Source organism: Lasiosphaeria miniovina (assembly GCF_030549165.1).
Source record: "Lasiosphaeria miniovina strain SMH2392-1A chromosome Unknown B0T26scaffold_2, whole genome shotgun sequence".
NCBI lineage: Eukaryota > Fungi > Ascomycota > Sordariomycetes > Sordariales > Lasiosphaeriaceae > Lasiosphaeria > Lasiosphaeria miniovina.
The window spans coordinates 6,737,543-6,758,385 of record NW_026848221.1 but is presented as its reverse complement, the minus strand read 5'-3'; the positions used below and the strand labels follow the sequence as shown (position 1 = coordinate 6,758,385).

Sequence of the window (20,843 nt, the reverse complement as noted above, 5' to 3'; positions counted from 1 at the left end):
AGATTCACGGGTTTGCTTCACTTCTCCTATTCACAAACGCAGGTCCCGTCTTGAAATGTCGAATCGGTAGTAAATTGCATCTTTACCTACTTTAAATATCTCATGGATAAATCCTCCTCCATCTTGTATCTAAAACGTAACTCACGGCTGTAAACAAGTAAACAAATGACAACCGCCCCATGTAACCAAAACAAGAAACGCCAGCTCGCTGTCACGAACGTGCAGTCTAAAATTAAAACAGAGGAAACAAAACTAGTCGGAAGCAAAGTAGGTGAGAGCCTTTTCCATCTGGGCCTGCAGCAGGTGGACGTGCCCGGGCATGGGCAGGGCAAAGTGGTCGGCGGGCACGGACAGGGCCAGGACGTCGCCGGCCGTGTAGCGGTCCCAGCCGTTGGGGCCGAGGTTTTCGGCGGCGCCCTTGTCGGGGACAAGACAGGCAAAGGTGCCGAGCTTGGGGTCCTGCATGAAGCCCGGGTAGGGGGCGGTCGGCACGCCCTGGGCGGCCAGCTTCTGCATCAGCGCGGCGTCGTCGGACACGCGGTTGACGAGCCCGCGCTCGGCCCACACCACGGCGGCGCGCGCCGGCCGCTCGCCGGCCGTCATGGGCGGCGGCGTGTACTCGTTCATGGCGACGAAGAAGGCGCGGAAGTGGTCGCGGCTCGACCCCAGCGCGCTCCACAGGCCGTCGCGCGCCACGGCGGCTTCGAACACGGCGTAGCTGAACTCGTCCTCTGCCAGCAGCGTGCCCTGGTCGGCGCGGCGCGTGCGCGGGCAGCACATGTCGAGCAGTAGCAGCCCGTCGACGGCGCGGCCGCGCGCTGCCAGCTGCCGCGATACCTCAAAGGCCACGAGGCAGCCGGCCGAGTAGCCGCCGATGAGGAAGGGGCCCGTGGCCTGCGCCTTGACGAGGGCGTCGACGATAAGGCTGGCCACGCCCTCGATGCCGCCGGTGCTGCCCTTGGCGGCCAGGAGTCGCGACGGGCAGCGCAGGAAGGGCGAGTCGATGCCGTAGACGGCGCGCTTGCCCCTGAAGGGGCGCAGGTGCAGGTACGACGCGACCGACCCGGTGCCGTCGGCCATGAGGTAGAGTGGCGTGGTCTTGGCCGCCGTGCTGGGCCGTCCTTGGAGCAGCGTGATCCGCACGCTGGGCAGCGGCGTCGACGGATCGATTTGTGGCTGGTCGTCGTCAACGTCGTCTTTGCCGACCTCGACCTCGACCACGCTCGACGCCAGAGACGACGACACAGACTCGGGCACCGAAAAGGGTGCCACGCCCAAGTCGAGGTCGGCCTCTTCGCCGGGCGTGGGCGACAGTGACAGGGCCGCGTCGTCGTAGTCGTCGTCGTCGTCGTCGCTGACCGGCGTCGCAATGCCGTTGTTGTTGGCGGTGTTGTTGTAGTCCTCTTCTTGGGTGTGCCCACCAGCAGCACTGCCAGCACCACCAAACTCGCGGCGTAGGTCGCCAATGGTGGGATACTCGAACACAAAGGCGGCCGGCAGGTCGACGCCCAGCTCCTTGACGGCCGCCACGACCTCGATGGCCATGATGGAGTCGACGCCAATGTCGGCAATGGCCGTGTCGTCGGCAAACTCGCTCGCGTCGCTGCCCGTCGCCGCCGCGAGGCTGTCGACGATGATCTTGAAGTAGCCTGCGCCGGCCGAGGCAGTCTCCCCGACGGCCTGCGGTGTCTGCTGTTTCCGTGTCTGCTGTTGTCCGGGTGCGGCGGCCAAGGCGGCAGACAGGTCTTTGCCGTGCACCTTTGTCTCCTCGACAGCAGCGACAGCAGGCTTGGAGACGGCATGGTGGTGTGCTGGGCCGGCGGCGGGCCCGCCGAGGATGTGGCGCCAAGTGGCCGTCTTGAACTCCTGGTAGCGCAAGTCAACAGCCTGCATGACGATGCGGCCCGTCTCGGCGTCGAACACGTAGCCGGCGCAAAAGGCCGTGTCCTTCTCCCAGCGGGCGATGCGCGTGTACGTCAGGTACTCGCGGCCGGGCTCGACAGGGGCCAGCTGCTCGACGGTGTCGTAGCCCATGACGACAAAGGTCGACGAGGCCGGCTTGGCCGGGTTGCCGTTGACCATGAAGCCGGCCAGGTGCAGCAGCGCCTCGCCCCAGTAAGGCGACGACGTGAAGCGCGTGCCGGCCGGGTCGGGCTTGAGGGAGATGGTGGCGGCCGCCTCGGAGAAGTCGCCGGCCACGTACGCCTCCTGCACGCCGCGGAAGTCGGCCGAGAACTCGACGGCATTGGCGAACAGCGCGAAGAAGACGTCGGGCTGGATCCGGTGGCCCGCCCCCTGCTTGGACAGCCGCACGCGCTCGTCCAGCTTGGCCCGGATGAAGAAGGCCATGCGGTCGACGTCGGCCTGCGCCTGCGCCCTGGCCGCGTCGCTGCGCACCCCGACGCGGATGGACCCGAGGTCGTGGCTGTCGCTGCTGTCCTTGGTCCTAGCCCGGAACGTGACCAACACCGTGTCGGCTGCCGCGCTGTCCATGGTGGCCGTGGTCAGCAGCTCGCCGTCGACGCCGACGAGATCGCGTGTCAGCGGCGCCAGCAGCTCCGGGTCGTGGAAGGTCAGGTGGGCGGCCGTGACGCCCTTGCGGCCGCTGTACTCGAGGGCGTACTTGGCCACGGTGGCGGCAGCGTCGCTGAAGACGCTGCCCGACGCGAGCCCGACGTGCTGCATCTTGTGCCCGTCGATGAGCCCCATGAAGCCGTGGTCCGAGAGCCCCGCGCGGAACGTCACCCGCACCTTGGGCGCCAGCGACTTGTCGACGAGGTACTGCGCCGCCGTGCCCAGGAAAGGCTCGGCCGGCGCGACGACCAAAGCCTTGGAGGCGTCTGCCGCTGCCGCCGAGCCCTTCCTGTCCGTGTGCGTGATCCAGTAGTCCTTGACGTCCCATGCGTACGTCGGCAGGGTGAGCAGCTCGAGGTTGGCCTCGTAGGGCGCGTGCAGGGCGAGCCAGTCGACGTCGGCGCCGCACGAGTAGACGGCCGCGAGGCTCTTGGAGATGGACGCCCAGTTGCCGGTGTTGGCATCGATGCTGTGGTTGATCTTGGCCGGCGCCGGCGAGAGCGTGGCGCGCACAAACGCCGCGCACACGGGCCCGGGGCCCATCTCGAGCCACACGGGGTCCTTGAGCACCGCCTTGGCCGCGCCGAGCGCCCCGCCGAAGTCGACGGCCTGGCGCGTCTGCAGCACCAGGTAGTCCTCGCTGAAGACGCCCGGCCCGTCGACCACCGAGGCCAGCAGCGTCGACGCCACGGGGACCTTGGGCGGCAGGTATGTGACGCCGCTGGCTACGGCCTTGTAGTCGGCGAGGATGGCGTCCATCTGGAACGAGTGGAAGGCGAAGGGCACCGGCAGCATCTTGGTGCGCGTCTTGGCGTCGAGCGCCGCCATGTCGGCCTGCAGCCGCGCCAGGTCCTCGGTCGTGCCGCTGACCACGGTAGCCCTGGGGCTATTGACGCACGCGACGCCGCACGACGAGTCGCGACCGAGCTGCCCGAGCTGCCCGCGCACGGCGGCCACAGGGGCCGACACGGCGAGCATGGCGCACGAGTCGGCCTCGCACCGCTCCAGCAACAGCCGCGCGCGCTGCCCGACCAGGTACAGCGTGTCGGTCAGCGAAAGCACGCCCGCCGCGTGCAGGGCCGCGTACTCGCCCAGGCTGTGGCCCATGACCATGGCCGGGGCTATGCCGGCCGCCTTCCAGAAAGCCGTGAGGGCGATCTCGAGCGTGACCACGGCGAGTTGGATCTGCGCTGCGTCCTTGGCCGACACGTCGACGGCGCTGTCGGCGATGATGTCCAGAAAGGGGGGGAAGCCGTTGGAGACGCAGAGGGCCGCGCACAGGTCGGCCGTCTTGCGGAACACGGCGCTCGTGCGGTACAGCTCGGCGCCCATGCCCGCGTAGTGCGAGCCCTGGCCGGTAAAGACAAAGACGACGTCGGCGGGCGTTGTCTTGGTGGCGGACCCGGCGCGCTCCATCTCGGCCTCGAGCTTGGACGCGGCCTCTTGCGGCGTCGACGCGGCCAGCGCGAACCGGATGGGGTGGTGCATCCTGCGCGCCGTGGTCGAGTAGGCCATGTCTTGGATCCGCGCACTGGGGTTTGCGCGGAGCCACGCGGCGAGTCGGCGCATGTTGGCGAGGTGCGAGGCTGGCGTCCTGGCCGACGTTGCAATGACGTGGCTGGACCGGGGGTCGGCTCCCTTTGGCGGTTTGGTTGGGTCTTGCTTGTATTCTTCGAGGATGACGCATGCGTTGCCGCCCTGGATTGATTATTTAAGTTAGCTTGTGGCCCTAATATTGGGGGGAAAGTGAAATGGGTAGAAAGTAGAATGGGGGGGAAGGTGAAATGGGTGGAAAGTGGAATGGGGGGGAAAGTGGAATGGGGGGAAAGGGGAAAGGGGAAAGGGCAAAGGGCAAAGGGCAAAGGGGAAAGGGGAAAGGGGAAAGGGGAAAGGGGAAATGGGGGTAAGTAAACAACGTGCCGCCGCATCGAAATTGTTGACGAGGATGCGCTTCAGCTTGCCAGCAACGCCCTTGAACTCGGCTGCCTCGGTGGGAATGACGATGCTGCTGCCGTCCTGCAGGAACTTGAGCACGTTGGGGTTCATGCTGTGCGGCATGCCCGCCTGCGGAGGGAGGACGCCCTTCTGGAGCATGAGGATGCTCTTGAGCACCGACGACATTCCGGCAGCCTGTGGTGGTCAGCAATAGCTCGTCAATTTTGCAGCTGCAGACTTGTACTCACAGATTCACTGTGCCCGATGTTCCCCTTGATGGCGCCCACCAGCAGCGGCTGCCCGGCGGGCCGTGGCGAAAAGACCTTGGAGACAGCCCCCATCTCGGCCTTGTCGCCGACCTGGGTGCCCGTGCCGTGCATCTCGACATACGACACGTCGTCGGGGCCCAGCCGGGCGTTGCGCAGCACCTTGTTGAACAGGCGCTCCTGCGCGTTGGCGTCGGACGTGGTGATGGACGTCGAGTTGCCCGAGTGGTTCCGGGCCGAGGCGGCGATGACGGCCAGGACCTTGTCGTTGTGGGCCACGGCGTCCTCGAGCCGCTTCAGCACGACGGCGCCGCTAAAGTCGGCGCGGCAGTAGCCGTCGGCATCGTCGCGGTACGTCTTGCAGTTGCCCGTCTCGGACAGCACGCCGGCCTTGCTGAGGATGGTGAAGGAGTGGGGGTCCGACAGCACGTTGGTGGCGCCGGCGACGGCCATGTCGACGTCGCGCGAGAGCAGGCTCATGCAGGCCAGATGGATGCACGACGTGGCGCCAGCGCAGGCCGAGTCGAGGGCGTACGTCGGGCCTTCCCACTTCATGGCGAAGGCCAGGCGGCCCGGGCCAAAGGCGCGCTGGATGCTCTGCATGGTGTAGGCGTCGCAGCCCAGCGCCGCGTGGCTGACCTTGTGCCAGTCGTCGGCGCTCTGCCCGAAAAAGACGGCCATCTTGTTGGGGTCCGTCGACCGCGTCTGCCCGGCCGAGTACCCGGCCGTCTCGAGCGCCTCGTACGCGTTCATCAGGAACAGCCGGTGGCCCGGGTCCATCAGCAGCGCCTCGCGCGGCGAGATATGGAAGAAGCGCGCGTCGAAGTGGCCCGGCTTCTTGATGAAGCACCCGTGCCGGCACGTCATGGTGCACTTGCCGGGGCCGCCCGGCCCGTGCTTGGCGCAGAAGTACTCGCCCAGGTCGAAGCGGTCGGCCGGGATCTCCTCGTGGCAGTCCTGGCCCGTGGCGATGACGTTCCAAAATTCCTCTAGGTTCTCGCTGCCGGGGCCCTTGCCCGACATGCCCACGACGGCGATGGCACCCTCTCGGATGCCACCGCTGCCCGAGCCCGAGCCCGAGCCCGAGCCCTCACTCGGTGACTGAGACTGGGCAGCCACCAGGTCGTCGTAGACCGACACATTCCTCGTCAGGGCACCGCTAGGGCCCGCCTTGAGCACGTTGACAAGGTAGGCCACGTGGCCGCTGGGTCCCATGATGTGGACGTCCATGTGGCGTGCCGTGCCGAGGTGGGCGCTCAGCTTGCCCGCCGTCTGCACCACGTCCAGCCGCTGCGACAGCGTCTGCACGGCAGCCACGCGCAGCAGGTGACCCCAGCTCGAGTAGACGGCGTTGGCGTCGTCGCCGGCCATGCCCCAGACCTTGTAGCCCGGGCGGAGGGGCGTGGCCAGCAGCGGCGAGCTGCCGACGACGTAGTCGATGTCGGCCTCGGCCACGTCGAGCGTGTGCTGCATGGCGCGGATGCCCGTCAGCTCGTTGCGCGGGAGCCGCTTCAGCTCCGAGCACTGGCTGAAGACAAGCTCCAGGACCGACGGCGGCCCGATGATGGTGCTCCACCGGTCTCCCGAGATGGCAATCTTGACTCTCTTGGACGAGGGGACGCCCTGTTGTTTTCTGTCAGTATAATCTAGTCATGGTCATCATGACCCCTAATCGAGCGAGGAAGATTAATCACTCACTATGGCGGTCTGAAAGCGTTCCAGCGTCTTGTCGAGCTCGGCCGTCGTCATGTCGACGGTCACGACGGCCCAGCCCCACACGCCAGGGCGGTCCTCCATGGCCCTCGACCGGACCAGGGTGAGGTTGCAGAGCCGGGCGTAGACACGGGCCGTCTCGAGGCACGACTCGTACAGGCTGGCAAAGTTGGCAGCCGTCGGCACGGCAACGGCATTCCATAAACCGCCAGAGATACCCATGAGGTGCGTCTCGGGCCTGCCCTCGCCCGGGTTGAGCAGCAGCGGTTCGCGGTTGGCCGTCCTGGACCGGTCAGCTGTCAGCAAGGTAACTGTAAAATTGCGAATAAGAGCCAGGAACAAAACGCACTCTAACAACATGGAGGCCCTCACGGCGTAGAGGAGCATGGCGTGCACCATGCCGACCTCGTCGCCCGAGTGGCGGTATTTCTGCGCCAGCTCCTGGAAGTTAGAGCAAGCGCCGAAGCTGTCACGCAAGAAGCGGTCCATGGCTTTCACCTCGGTCCTGAAGGCGGAGAAGAGGTCCGCCAGGAAGAACCGCAGCCATGGCGTTGTGACGGCCTTGTCAGAGACATAGTCCATGCCACTAACCCAGCCGTCTGTGACATCCCCAAAGAGGAGGACGGTGGGATGTGTTGGACCCATTGCTGGTGTTGGAGTTGGTGTTGGTGCTGGTGATGGTGTTGATGTTGCTGCGGGTGTGGAGGATGAAAGGGAGGAGGGAAGAGTGCGATGCATGGCTCTTCAGCAACAGCCTCTAGTCTATGTCTAGGCTCTAGTTCTTGTCTCTGTCTCTAGCTCTTGACCTGACTCCGGACCCAAGTTATAGACTCTAACTAGGAATAGGAGGGCGGTGGAAGAAAGAAAGAACCTGGGACAGTTGAATAGGGAGGGATAAGAACAGGCCAGGTCTGGTCTACCGGTCTAGGTAGATAGTCAAGTAGGTATGGGAATTACGGAGGGACGGGGAGATATGAGCTCGAAATAGTGTTTGGGCGCGCCCTTTGCGGTTATTATGTCCATGTGCACTGGTGTAGGGACAATGTTCGACTCGGGCCCGCCTTCTGTCCAGCCCGTGCCAGCCATCGTCGACGCACACGTGCAACCCGTTTTTCTCGTCTCTTCTCTCCAGATTCGTCTCATTGGACGCCTGTCTTGATTATTTGGGTAAGTTCCTCAATATGGCCCCCAACTCTTATCTCCAGGCTCCCGGGTAACGTGTAGCTGGATTCGACTCGTGAGTGAGCAAGGGACGATACCGGGTATTCGGGTCTAGCTTCCTGATTGGTGTGTTGTGGCTACCCAAAACGTCGCCTATCTCCGCCGCCGTTTCCCGATAGGCCGATGCCTTTTGGAGTTTGCCGATGTGTGCTGCCCGCATAGGATCCCCGACGGGAATGTCTCGAAGCGCGGCTGGGGCACAGGGGCGAAGGGCCGCAGCGAACAGACATAAGCTTATTTGGGATCATGCACCACCCACAGTGCATCCATTCATTCTAAATGCAGTCGCCTGCAAACCTACCCTGCAGTGCAGTACCGTGCACTGTGCAGGCCACGGATAATTCGCGACCACGTTTTCTACCTTATCCATATTAAATATACCGCCGCAAAAACACCGGGACCTGCAAGTGCAACACTGCACACTGCACACTGCACACTGCACACTGCACACTGCATACTGCATACTGCACAGTCAGTCACTGACTGACTGGTCTCGGGGTCTCCTTTAAAGAGTGATAAGAGTGATAGGTTAATGAATTAGGCGAGAATGCATCATGCATGTGAGCGCCTTGCAGTCAGCGCCAGAGGAAAAAAAAAATTGGCGAGATAAGCACCCTGCCTTTGACCTGGTAGCACAACTGCAGCCGGTAATCTACCTAGCCAGTCGCACCGACGAATCCTGCTGCTAAGCACCTGTTACCAGGGGGCCCACCCGGAGTTGTCGATGCTTGAGGGAGGGGAGGGGAGGCTGTAGGCTGTCGGCTCTCGGCTCTCGGTTGGGCCGTGCCATAGACAACAACAACAAACCAAACAACCCACAACAGGGGCGTGCCCGAACCCTTCTCCGCTCGTCGGGGATGCTGACGGGATGGCTGATACGATCCCCCCGCCCGCCGGCACAGCCCGGAAGGGGCATGCCGTGTCCCATCCCGGAAGGAGGACCATGTCGTGCTCGCCACGGGCACAACACCGCTGAAGGACAGTGCAGGCCTGCCTATATCTCGGCCTTCACAGAGCCCCATAGCACCAGGTAGCAGACTCGGAGTCAGAGTCAGCCACATGTTGCTTGTCGTGACTGAAACTAGATCAAAGGCCAGATGCCCGCTCAAGACGGACCTGTGGACAGAGACAGAACCCAGCAGCCGGCCCTTCTTTGACAAATAATTACCTCCCCAACCCTTCCCCCCCTTTGACCTTGCTTGACCCATCTATCGTGCAGCCCAGTCCTGTCCTATCTTGTCTCGTCAAACACGCCATTCATTGCTTACAGTCCAAGGAGTGACTAAGCGAGTGGACGAATGATTGAGCGAGTGAGAGAGAGAGAGAGAGAGACTGCCACATACCTGCCATCACAATGCCGTCCGCAACCATGGCCAACGACACCCCCATCGCCGTCGTAGGTCTGGCCTGCCGGTTCCCCGGCGACGCCAGCACCCCGTCCAAGTTCTGGGACATGCTCAAGGAGGGCAGAGGTAAGTACCCCTAATTGAAATCGTTGAGGACTCCTGGCCTAGGTCTGGCCGCTGACACCGACCCACCAGACGCATACTCCCCCACGTCGAGCAGGTGGAACTCGGACGCCTTCTACCACCCAGACAAGACGCGCACCAACGTCATCCCCACCAAGGGCGGGCACTTCCTCAAGGAGGACCCCTACGTCTACGATGCGGCCTTCTTCAACATAACAGCGGCCGAGGCCATGGCGCTGGACCCCAAGCAGCGCATCGCCATGGAGGTGACGTACGAGGCGCTCGAGAACGCCAACCTCGGCCTGCAGGACGTCTGGGGCACGCAGACGACGTGCTACATCGGATCCGCCGTCAGCGACTACCGCGACTCTGTCATCCGCGACTTTATGCAGAACCCAAAGTACCACCTACTCGGCACGGGCGAGGAGATGATCTCGAACCGCATCTCGCACTTTCTCAACATCCACGGCCCCAGCGCAACCGTGGCGACGGCCTGCTCGTCGAGCCTCATGGCCACCCACCTGGCCGTCCAAAGCATCAAGTCGGGCGAGGCCGACATGGCCATCACGGGCGGCGTCGGCCTTATGCTGACGCCCGACTTTACCACGGTGAATTGGACCAGTGTCTAGTCTAGCTATTTAAAACACGTCTGACTGACTGATTGACCAGCACCTCGCAAACCTGTCCTTCCTCAACCCCGCCGGACAGTCGAGGGCCTTTGACGAGAGCGCGGGCGGCTACGGCCGCGGCGAGGGCTGCGGCATCATCGTGCTGAAGCGGCTCGACAAGGCCCTCGCGGACGGCGACAACATCCGCGCCGTGATACGAGCCACGGGCGCCAACTCGGACGGCTACACGCAGGGCGGTAAGAAGCTCTCCTCTTTATCCATTCACCATGACACAAAGAGGGAGAAGAGGTCCACTGACCAGTCTGCAGTGACAATGCCGTCTCTCGAGGCGCAGGCCGCCCTGATCAGGCACGTCTACGAGTCGCACGGGCTCGACTTTAGCTCGACCCAATACGTTGAGGCGCACGGCACCGGCACCAAGGCCGGCGATCCAATCGAGGCCGAGGCCATTTACTCGACCATTGGCAAGGGCGGGTCGAGAAAGGGGAAGCTGTGGATGGGCAGCCTCAAGCCCAATGTAAGCTTGTTTCCTTTTTCTCTTTTTCCTTTTCTATTTTCCTTTTCTTTTTTTTTTTTTTCCTTTTCCTTTCCTTTTTTTCTTCTTTCCGTTAACAAGAATGACCAGATTGGCCATCTCGAGCCCGCAGCCGGCGTGGCATCCATAATCAAGAGCGTGCTGGCGCTGGAGCACGGCCTGATCCCGCCCAACATCCGCTTCAACAAGCCCAACCCGGCCATTCCCTTTGACCAGTGGAACATGGCCGTGCCCACCGAGTTGACCCCATGGCCCGTGGCACATGTCAAGCGCGCCAGCATCAACGGCTTCGGCATGGGCGGCACAAACGGGCACGTGGTGCTCGAAGCCTTTAACCCATCTCCTACGGTCAACGCCAACGCCAACGCCACCGCCAACGCCAACAGCACCGCCAACAGCACCGCCAACAGCACCGCCAACCTGAAGCTGCTCAACAGAGCCAGCCATGCCCTAGCCAAGCCGCACAGCAAGACTCGTCTCTTCACCTTCAGCAGCCACGACCAGGCCGGCTTCAAGCGCAACGCTGCGGCGCTGGTCGAGCACCTGGACCGCCTCGGACCGGCCACGTCGAGCCCCGAATACCTGGCCAACCTGGCCCGCACCCTCTCGGGGGGGCGGTCCCGCCTCTCGTGGAAGGCCACCTGCGTCGCCGACAGCACGACGGAGCTGCGCGACTACCTGACAACGCGCGCCGGCGAGGGAGCGTCGCGCGACGCCAGCTCGGGCGAGGGCAAGAAGCGGCTCGGCTTCGTGTTCACGGGCCAGGGCGCGCAGTGGGCGCGCATGGGCATTGAGATGCTGGACCGGCCCGTGTTCGGGGCGTCGGTGGCCAAGTCGGCGCGGTTCCTCGGCGACATGGGGTGCACGTGGGACCCCGTGGCCGAGCTGCTGAAGAGCCAGCAGGACGGGTCGCGGCTCAGCCAGCCCGAGATCAGCCAGCCCATCTGCTCGGTGCTGCAGATCGCGCTGGTCGACGAGCTGCGCGCCTGGGGCGTGACGCCGTCGCGCGTCGTCGGCCACTCGAGCGGCGAGATCGCCGCCGCCTACAGCATCGGCGCCCTAAGCCACCGCGACGCCATCGCCGCCGCCTACTTCCGCGGCCAGGCCGCCACCAAGCTGCGCGCCGAGTCGCCGGACCTGCGGCTCGGCATGATGGCCGTGGGCTGCTCGCGCGAGGACGCCGACGCACTGATCGCGCAGCGGTTTGAAGGCGGCAGCGGCAGCAGCGGCCGGGCCACGGTGGCCTGCGTCAACTCGCCGTCGAGTGTGACGCTGTCGGGCGACGTCGACTCGCTCGAGCAGCTGCGCGCCGTGCTCGACGAGCGCAAGGTGTTTGCGCGCCGCCTCAAGGTCGAGATGGCCTACCACAGCACCCACATGAACCGCGTCATGGACTACTACCTCTCCACCATCGCCGACATCGAGCCCCTGCCCTCGCCCGACGACGGCGACGACGACGGCGACGACGACGACGACGACGACAGCGACTCCGAGTCGGGCCACAGCAGCCAGGGAACCATGGTGTCGAGCGTGACGGGCTTCGAGATCAGCCCCGAGGCGCTGGGGCCCTACTACTGGGTGCGCAACCTGGTGTCGCCCGTGCTGTTCTCCGACGCGGTCAAGGAGCTGGTTGCCCCTGACGACGACGGCGAGGACCAGGAAGAGGGGACCACGGTCGACCTCCTGATCGAGGTGGGCCCGCACGGCGCCCTCGGCGGGCCTGTCGAGCAGATCCTCAGCCACCACGGCATCCAGGGGGTGGGCTACGAGTCGATGCTGACCCGCGGCAAGGACGCGCGCCAGACGAGCCTGCAGCTGGCGGCCAAGCTGGTGCTGGCGGGCGTGCCGGTCGACGTGGCGCAGGTCAACGGCGACGGCGAGGTGCGCACGCAGGTGCTGACGGACCTGCCGCCGTACCAGTGGAACCACGCCAAGGCGTTCAAGCACGAGACACGCATCCAGCGCGAGCTCATGACGCGGCGCTTCCCCAGCCGCAGCCTGCTCGGTGCCAAGAGCGCCATGATGGACGAGACCCAGCACGTGTGGCGCGGCTTCATCCGACTGGCCGACGAGCCGTGGATTCGCGGTCATACCATCGGCTCCACCGTGCTGCTCCCCGCCGCCGGCATGGTCAGCATGGCCCTCGCCGCCGCGCAGCAGCTGGCCGAGCCCGAGAAGACGCTGCGTGCCCTGCGCCTGCGCGAGGTGTCCTTCTTCGCCGCCATGGCCCTGCCCGAGGACGCCGCCACCGAGGTCATCACCACGCTGCGGCCCCACCTCGTCGCCACCTCGGGCTCTTCGTCGGCCGCCTGGTGGGAGTTTACCATCTCTTCGTGCGTCGGCGTCGACCAGCTGCGCGACAACTGCCGCGGCCTAGTGGCGCTCGAGTACAAGGAGTCGACGAGCCCGCAGATGGCCCGCGAGAATGCGCTGCTCGAGGCTGCCCGCGTCGCCGACTACCGCCGCATCGTCGCCGAGTGCCCCGACGTGCTGGCCAAGGCCGACTTCTACGCCCAGTGCGCCCGCATCTCATGGAACTACGGCGAGTTGTTCCAGGGCGTCGAGAAGGTCCACCTCGGCGACGGCCAGACGGCCTACGACGTCAAGCTCGCCGACATTGGCGAGACGTACAGCCGCGGGCTCGAGCGGCCGTTCCTGGTCCACGGCGCCGCCCTCGACGCCATCATCCACGGCGCTCTCGGCGGCACCTACCGCAACGGCGCCTTCTGCCAGGACAAGCCGCTGCTGCCGACCTACATCGGCGAGCTCGATATCTCGCTCGACATGCCCGACACGGTCGGCTACGTGCTGCCGACGTCGTGCGTGTCGCGCAAGCTCGGCTTCAACGCTTTGTCGTCCGACATTGTGTCGTTCGACGGCGCCGTGTCGCGCACCTTTCTGTCCATGACCGACTTCCGCCTCACCGAGCTCGGCAACGACGACAAGCAGGACGACGACCGCCTCGAGGTCGACCCGGCAGAGATCACCTCCGAGGTGCGCTGGAACTACGCGCTCGGCGTCATGGAGCCGGCCGAGATTGCCGCCGTCGTGGCCAAGCTTGCCCAGGGCGACAGGGCTGTCGAGGTGCGTTTGTTTCGTGTTTATTTGTGCTCCTTTTCATTTGTCTTCCCCTCTTTCCCCTTCTCTCTTTCCCCTTCCCTCTTTCCCCTTCCCTCTTTCCCCTTCCCTCTTTCCCCACTATTTCTCTCCCCCTTTCCCCATGGAAACAAACAACGACAAGTAACACGTGCCCAGCTCCTCCACATGCTCATTCACGACAACCCCGCCGCCACCGTCATCGAGCTCGCCTCGGACAGCGGGGCGCTTTCGCAGGCCACGGTGCCGCGGCTGCCCAAGGGCACCATTCTGCCCAGCCGGGTCAAGTATGCCGTGGCCGCAGCCGTCGGCGCGGACCAGGACAAGTCGTCCCTGTTTGGGGACGTCTTCTCGCTGGGCGCCGCTGACGAGCCGCTGCCCGCCGAAATCACCGCTGCCGACGTGCTCGTCATTCCCCAGTCTGTCGGCGCTGCCGACGGCTTGGGCACGGTCTTGACGAGCCTGGTTGGTCTCGGCAAGCCAGATGCCGCTGTCATCCTCGCCGCCGACAGCGTAGCCGCCGCAGCTGTTCTAGAAGCCAAGGGATTCTACGCTGTGTTTGCCGTCGAGGGCGCTGCGTTGTACAAGCAGCAGCCGCAACAGCATGCCAACGGTGTCAATGGCGCCGCCCCAAGCAAGCGCGAGTTTGTCATCATCGAGCCGTCGGCCCCCTCCAACGCCGTCGCATCCTTCTCTGGCGCCCTGCAAAACGCCCTCGAGAAAGAAAAGTCCCCCAAGTCAGTCGTGTCCGCAGCGTGGCCCGACCTCGGCATCCAGAGCGCCGACGAGGCCGAGGGCAAGACGTTCATCTCGCTCGTCGAGCTCGAGACGCCGCTGCTAGACGACCTCTCGGAACCCGACTTTGACAAGGTCAAGCAGCTCATCTCCAACAGCGAGCGCCTGCTCTGGATCACGGGCACCCACAACCCGTCCATGGCCGTAGTCGACGGCCTCTCGCGCACGGCCAGAAACGAGAATGCGAGCCTCAAGTTCCAGGTCCTGCACCTGCTCAGCCCACCCGATGCGTCGCAGCAGCGCGGGCCGTCGCTCGCCGCCCGCCTCGCCACGGCTGACACCAAGGACGACGAGTTCCGCGAGCACGACGGCCTGCCTAAGGTTAGCCGCTTCTACAGCAGCGCTGCGGGCGACGAGGCGGTGCGCTACTGCCTCGAGGACTCGGTCCGCGTCCAGCCCCTCAAGAGCGAGGACGCGCCCGCCGAGGCCCTCCGCCTCACCATTGGCAAGCCCGGCCTGCTGGATTCGCTGGCCTTTATCCACGACGAGCGCTTTGATGTGCCGCTCGGGGACATGGAGATCGAGGTCGACGTAAGGGCGACGGGTGTCAAGTAAGTCCCTGATGATTTTCCACAAGTCCCTAATTGCAGCAAGGGTCAAATGCTAATACGCTGCAACCACAGCTTCAAGGACGTCATGGCGTCCATGGGCCTGGTCGAGGTGTCGCTCATCGGCCACGAAGCGAGCGGCACCGTCGTGGCCACGGGCGCCGAGGCGTCGGGCCGGTTCCAGGTCGGCGACCGCGTCGTCGTGTCGGGCGAGGGCATGCACGCGACGCGACTGCGCAGCGACCACCGGCTGGCGGTCAAGATCCCCGACGCCATGTCGTTCGAGGAGGCGGCCGTGCTGCCGACGGTGCACGCGACGGCGTACCACGCGCTCGTCAACGTGGCCAAGCTGCAGCCGGGCCAGTCGGTGCTGATCCACGCGGCGGCCGGCGGCGTCGGCCAGGCGGCGCTGCAGCTGGCCCGCCACCTCGGCCTCGTCACCTACGTCACGGTGGGCAGCGACGACAAGCGCGCCCTGGTCATGGACAAGTACGGCGTGCCGGCCGGCCACATCTTCAACTCGCGCGACGCCAGCTTCGCCAAGGCCGTCAAGCGCGTCACGGCTGGCCGCGGCGTCGACTGCGTGCTCAACTCGCTGTCGGGCGAGCTGCTGCGCGCCAGCTGGGAGTGCGTGGCCATGTTCGGCACCTTTGTCGAGATCGGCCTGCGTGACATCACCGACAACATGCGCCTCGACATGCGGCCCTTCATCAAGTGCACCACGTTTGCCTTTATCAACCTAACCAACTTCTTCGACGACCACAAGGACGTTGCCAGCCGCATCCTGCAGGACACGTTCGACCTGGTGCACCGCGGCGTGCTGTACGCGCCGAGCCCGCTGACGGCGTACCCCGTCGGCGAGCTCGAGGCGGCGTTCCGCACCATGCAGCGCGGCAAGCACCGCGGCAAGCTAGCGCTGTCGTACGGCGACGGCGCCGAGGCCAAGGTGCACCGGCGGGCGCGCGACGCCCTGGCCCTCGACCCGGCCGCCACGTACCTGATCGTCGGCGGGCTGGGCGGGCTGGGCCGCAGCCTGGCGCGCGAGTTTGTGGCCTGCGGCGCCCGCCACGTCGCCTTCCTGTCGCGGTCTGGCGCCGACGGCAGCCCCGAGGCCCGCCAGACGGTCGACGAGCTGTCGGCGGCGGCGGGCGGGGCGGTCACGGTGCGGGCGCTCCGCGGGGATGTCGCCGACGAGGCGTCGTTCCGGGCCGCCATGGCGCAGTGCGAGCGTGAGCTGCCGCCGGTGCGCGGCGTGGTGCAGATGGCCATGGTGCTGCGCGACGGCGTGCTCGAGAAGATGGGGCACGGCGACTGGGCGGCGGGGATGCGGCCCAAGGTGCAGGGCACGCGCAACCTAGACCAGTACTTTGGCGAGGACAGGCCGGTCGACTTCTTCATCGCGTGCTCGTCCGTGTCGGGCGTGTGCGGCAACGCCGGGCAGGCGCAGTACGCGGCGGGCAACACGTTCCAGGACGCGCTGGCGCAGCACCGGCGGGCGCGCGGGCTGAGGGCCGTCGCCGTCAACCTGGGTATCATGCGCGACGTCGGTGCCATTGCCGAGTCGACTGGTGTCGTCGGCAACAACCTGTCGCAGTGGGAGCACGTTATCGGTATTCGCGAGCCCGCCTTCCACGCCCTCGTCAAGAGCCTGATCCTGCGCCAGGCCGCCGGCTCGTGCCCCGCCCAGGTGTGCACAGGTCTGGGGTCGGCCGATGCCATTGCTGCCCACGGCCTGCCGCTGCCCTACTACTTTACCGACCCGCGGCTGGGCCCGCTGGCCGTGACGAGCGTAGCCGCGAAGCAGGCGGCGGGCGGCGACGGGGCGGCGGGAGCAGGGGGCGCGTCGCTGGCGTCGCGGCTCGCCGAGGCAGGCGGCATCGACAAGGCCGGCGAGGTCATCCTCGACGCGCTGGTGCGCAAGATCGCCGACATGTTGCAGATCCCCGCGTCCGAGGTCGACCCGGGCCGGCCCATGTACCGCTACGGCGTCGACTCGCTCGTCGCCCTCGAGGTCAGGAACTGGATCACCAAGGAGCTGAAGGCCAACATGGCCCTACTGGAGATCCTAGCCGCCGTGCCCATGGCTGCGTTTGCCGTCAAGATTGCCGAGAAGAGCAAGCTGGTGGCCGGATCCGAGTGAGATTAGCCACGAGAATACGCGAAATAAGTTATGAGCGGGATTTATTCGTTGGTGGTGTCATTTTTCCTATATGCTATTTGCTATTTGCTATTTGCTATTTCCTTTTATTTCCCGGTTAGACATGGCTGATTAGAGAACGGCCTGTGATCAATTATTGCATCTCTTTTAGACCCCAGATCTATAGAAACTGTAAATAAGAGAAGCATTGCTTGAGCTTCAGTGTAGCCCAATTGGCCCTATTAGTAGCCGGTCTCAGGTGGTGAGCAGGTAGTGCGCAGGTGGTGAGAGTGAAACAGTTCATACCTCATTCGTGTATCTGTTGTAACTGCCATAGGAAAGGCAACCAAGTAAAACTGGGCTTGCATCAAGGCCCAGGGCAGCGGTCATACATTCCATGACGGTGCACGGTTGATTCAGTTTGTAAGCTAGGGCAGTACTTGGTAATTGAACCTACTACATAGGCACCTTGTGTAAATATGTCAAAGGGCTCGCGTACACCCTTTATTGTCCATATGCGTGTCTCGATTAGTAGTGGCCACATGACCAACCGAGCTAATTAATCCAAGGCCACTCCTTCCTTCAACTATTCCGTGTTGTTGGTACCCGGGAGCAGTGGGGTCTTTGAGCCCACTACAACTCAACAGAGTGAAACCCTGACCCAACGGCACGGATTCGTTTAGAATCCGGGCTGTAACAGCAATAATTACCACTAATTACCACAAAGGCGCTGTCGGAAGCCGTAATTGACCCACTTTCGACAGGCTGCATTTTGTTGTGACGCACTCACTCTCGGTCGTTCCCGAGTTGGTTTGTTGTGAAAAGAAGCCAAGCTTGGCTTTAATTCTGGTGTTCCGACACTTGCCCGCATTTCCTTCCCGTCCCCATGATCCTAACCCGCAAGTGGTGCGAATTAGGCCCACCCCGCTCGAACTCTAGAGGACCAAGAAGATGTAGTAATTAGATAAGGTACGCAGGCATCATTGAATTCTTTTTGTAGGTACCCAGTTTAGATATTGGGTAGCTCGGTGACCGTTGTTCGTGATCAACAACCAAGTTCCCAAGATCATATGTTCACGGAGTCCTCCCAGCTTTGCTCTCTATTACACTCTCTCTCTCTTGAAGGGCAAACTTACATGGCTTGGAAACTGCAGGTGCGGGTCAATTACCCCCAGCACCACAACAGGCTATGAATCTTTCTCCCCCTTTTCCCTAGCAATCGATGTGATATCACGGCCCAGGTGTTCTCTTTTTCTTCCCCCAACATGGCCGTACCCACTGCCATGCACGCCATACAACCTTAACCATGTCTGTCAACCAACCTACCTAAGGTATGCTCGCCGGCGAGACTACCAAATGGAGGGAACCAGCCAGCCCCCAGTCTTAATCATGCGTGAGAAATAAAGTTTCATCCAGCGGGCCGGTAACAAACAAACTGGGCTGCATGGCAGCCGTCCCAAGCTACCGGTGACACGATTAGCGTCCAGCCCGTCTCACAACGCCTCAATCAACACATGAGGTAACCACAGCGGCCGCCAGGAATCCGCTTATCCAAAACGGATACCAAAATGAATACCGGAATGGAATATTACGGCACCCACCTCTTCTTCCTCTTTGGAGGGGGGGTTTTTTTTCTCGCTCCAACTGTTTCCCGCTCTTGGTTTGGTTAAATTGGTCATGGTATGTCATCCGTCAGCAACGCGTCACGCAGCCCGTCGTACGAGTTAAAACACATCCGAGGACTCTAATTCCCAGAGCTGGACAAACTCCGGTCCGTAAGTAATTTTCTGTTTTGCCTGATTCGGCCTTGCAGCAGTGTTTCCGACTTCGGAGCCCTGCACTGACATTGGCTCAAATGTCTCCGAGCAAAAATTCATAAGCAGCCAACACGACGCCACATTGGGAACGACTGGTCTGATTTGCTGGGGAAGGCCCAACCTAATCGGAGAAAGGGCTTGGCTCACCCACAATGCGCCACAAGGCACGGGCTGGCCCGTGGTGGCACTGCTAAGCCAGATTCGGCCGACCGATCCCCGATTCGCTCACTGGAATGAGGTAAGCTTCCCGGAGATTTTTGAAAGTCTCCGAGAATAAGGGTATTTCTAAGCACCAGCCCAACCAAGGCGATTACGTGCAGCCGTGCATGAGTAAAAGGCCGGGAAAGCGCGCGTCTGACCCGCAACTCGCCAATGTAGGTATATATCCCCTACCTAGAAAAATAGGGACAGATGCAGCCTCTTTTACTCCACTCACTCGCGCTGGTACTCACCCATCCCTCAAGATAAGACTGGACTCATCAACTGGTCCGCCTCGCCCAGAAAGAGGAATCTCGCACAACCATTGGTGATCCCAAGCCTCAAACCACACCACGGTGACCACACTTGCTTTCTCTTTCGAACACACCACACGCCACATACCACATTCTCTTACTTTTTTCCTTCCACCTTTCGGAAATGCAAATCCTCATCCTTGGCGCAACCGGCCGCACCGGCAGCCTGGTGCTACTCGAGGCGCTGAGGCGTGGCCACAGCGTCACGGCGCTCGTTCGCACACCCCCTGCCCTCGACACTGTCACTTCGGCACTGCCTGACGCGCAGAAGGCCAATCTGACTGTCGTCCGTGGGTCGCCCCTCGACACCTCGGACGTGTCCAACGCCGTCAACACGGCATCCAAAGCAAACACGCAGCTCGTGGTAATATCGGCACTCAACTCGCGCCGCACATCGGAGAGCCCCTGGGCGCCGCCGCACCCTACCGACTCGCCGCCGCGCATGATGGCCGACAGCGTCGCCAATGTGCTGTCTGCGCTCAAGTCGCAGGCTGAGAGTGCGGGCGCCTTCCCCAAGCCCAAGGTGATCCATGTCTCGGCCATTGGTGTCGGCGTGTCGACGGCCAATGCGCCGTGGCTGCTGCGCACCTTGATCTCGCGCACAAACGTCAAGCTCACGTACGATGACCACGCCGCCGTCGAGGACGAGCTCAAAGCCGCCGGCGAGGGCGTCGGCTGGGTCGTGCTACGACCTGCGCGTCTTACCGATGATGTCGGCTCTTCGCCTAGGGTGTGGTCTGCCGAAAAAGGTTCGATTGGCATGCTTGGCAAGTGCTCCAGAGGAGCTGTGGCCAAGTTTGCTCTGGATGCTGCCGAAGGAAGCGAGTGGGATGGGAAGGATCCCATCATTCTGAGCTGAGATCCTCGCCCCCACCACACATACTTGGATTACCGTTGGACCCAGCAGTCCTCCGGGTCTTGTTCCGTAGATCAGTTGGGCCGTGTTGGCGCAGAGGGGGAGTCTCGCCACGCCACGTCATTGCGTCTGTTTTTGTGTGCCTCTGCACTTCGTTATTGCCTCTTGTTCTTCCCTTCTGATTAGATACCACGCAAGCTATTCGGAGTCTTGATTTGCGATATTAGTCACCACTGGTTTTTACCGACCGACTGTCGTGGAACCCGCCTGCTAGACTTTTCCGGTCAAGTGATCGATTCTGCCGTTAACCTTTAGACTGATGCGAATGTTTGTGGCAGCCCGGTCTGTAGTAGGTAAACGTATTTGTTCCGTTCCAGGACAGCGATGTAACCCCGTTCAGAACGCGGGGTCATCCGCTACCTTTCCTAACTAGGCTAGTGATGAGTTTGCCCCCCCACATATTATGCCGTGCGACCTTCACCTTCACATTGACGCCGCCATGCCAATTTTGCGAGAGTCAAAATGGATATGATCATCAACCAGGTACGTGGCGCAATACCACCTACCTCATGCACAAGAATTCTGTACCTTGCCACTGCACGCGTATTACTACTTATGTAATATGTAAAGAAGTTACCTGGGACGGCAGTTTTTGTATGACAGGCACAGGCAAACCAATAGTCGGCAGTCCATCTCCCGCCTGGATCTTGCGTCTTCTTCTGGGTGGGACTTGCAACAAG

At 62.9% G+C, this 20,843-nt stretch overlaps 3 protein-coding genes across 3 annotated transcripts; 2 read left to right on the top strand and 1 right to left on the bottom strand.

The window, feature by feature from the left end:
- Positions 1–175: 175 nt before the first annotated feature.
- Positions 176–7,404, bottom strand: B0T26DRAFT_768494 (uncharacterized protein). Its single transcript, XM_060446503.1, has 7 exons — positions 6,838–7,404; positions 6,474–6,771; positions 4,758–6,398; positions 4,495–4,704; positions 2,359–4,272; positions 1,258–2,325; positions 176–1,176 (listed from the first exon to the last, which is right to left on the bottom strand). Exons 1-7 carry the CDS (start codon positions 7,224–7,226, stop codon positions 253–255), a joined length of 6,444 nt encoding a protein of 2,147 aa, XP_060301597.1. The 5' UTR covers positions 7,227–7,404; the 3' UTR covers positions 176–252.
- A 1,659-nt stretch (positions 7,405–9,063) lies between these two features.
- On the top strand, positions 9,064–17,089 carry B0T26DRAFT_768482 (phenolpthiocerol synthesis polyketide synthase ppsB; the record flags this gene model as incomplete). The annotated part of the gene is made up of 8 exons (XM_060446502.1): positions 9,064–9,181; positions 9,251–9,786; positions 9,848–10,043; positions 10,116–10,324; positions 10,433–10,690; positions 10,769–13,420; positions 13,598–14,784; positions 14,857–17,089. 8 exons carry the CDS (start codon positions 9,064–9,066, stop codon positions 16,919–16,921), a joined length of 7,221 nt encoding a protein of 2,406 aa, XP_060301596.1. The 3' UTR covers positions 16,922–17,089.
- A 1,936-nt stretch (positions 17,090–19,025) lies between these two features.
- B0T26DRAFT_824208 (NAD-dependent epimerase/dehydratase-like protein) lies at positions 19,026–20,549 on the top strand. Its single transcript, XM_060447421.1, has 2 exons — positions 19,026–19,113; positions 19,200–20,549. The coding sequence occupies exon 2, from the start codon at positions 19,372–19,374 to the stop codon at positions 20,104–20,106; it is 735 nt and encodes a 244-aa protein (XP_060301595.1). The 5' UTR covers positions 19,026–19,113; positions 19,200–19,371; the 3' UTR covers positions 20,107–20,549.
- Positions 20,550–20,843: the final 294 nt, after the last annotated feature.

Bases quoted from the DNA above. Each gene is read 5' to 3' on its own strand.
- B0T26DRAFT_768494 (XM_060446503.1), bottom strand. From the start codon at position 7,226: ATGCATCGCACTCTTCCCTCCTCCCTTTCATCCTCCACACCCGCAGCA. The intron at 6,399-6,473 runs GTGAGTGATTAA...AGAAAACAACAG, and splicing joins AACGCTTTCAGACCGCCATA to GGCGTCCCCTCGTCCAAGAG. The intron at 2,326-2,358 runs GTCGACCGCATG...ATCCGGGCCAAG, and splicing joins GGGCGCAGGCGCAGGCCGAC to CTGGACGAGCGCGTGCGGCT.
- B0T26DRAFT_824208 (XM_060447421.1), top strand. From the start codon at position 19,372: ATGCAAATCCTCATCCTTGGCGCAACCGGCCGCACCGGCAGCCTGGTG.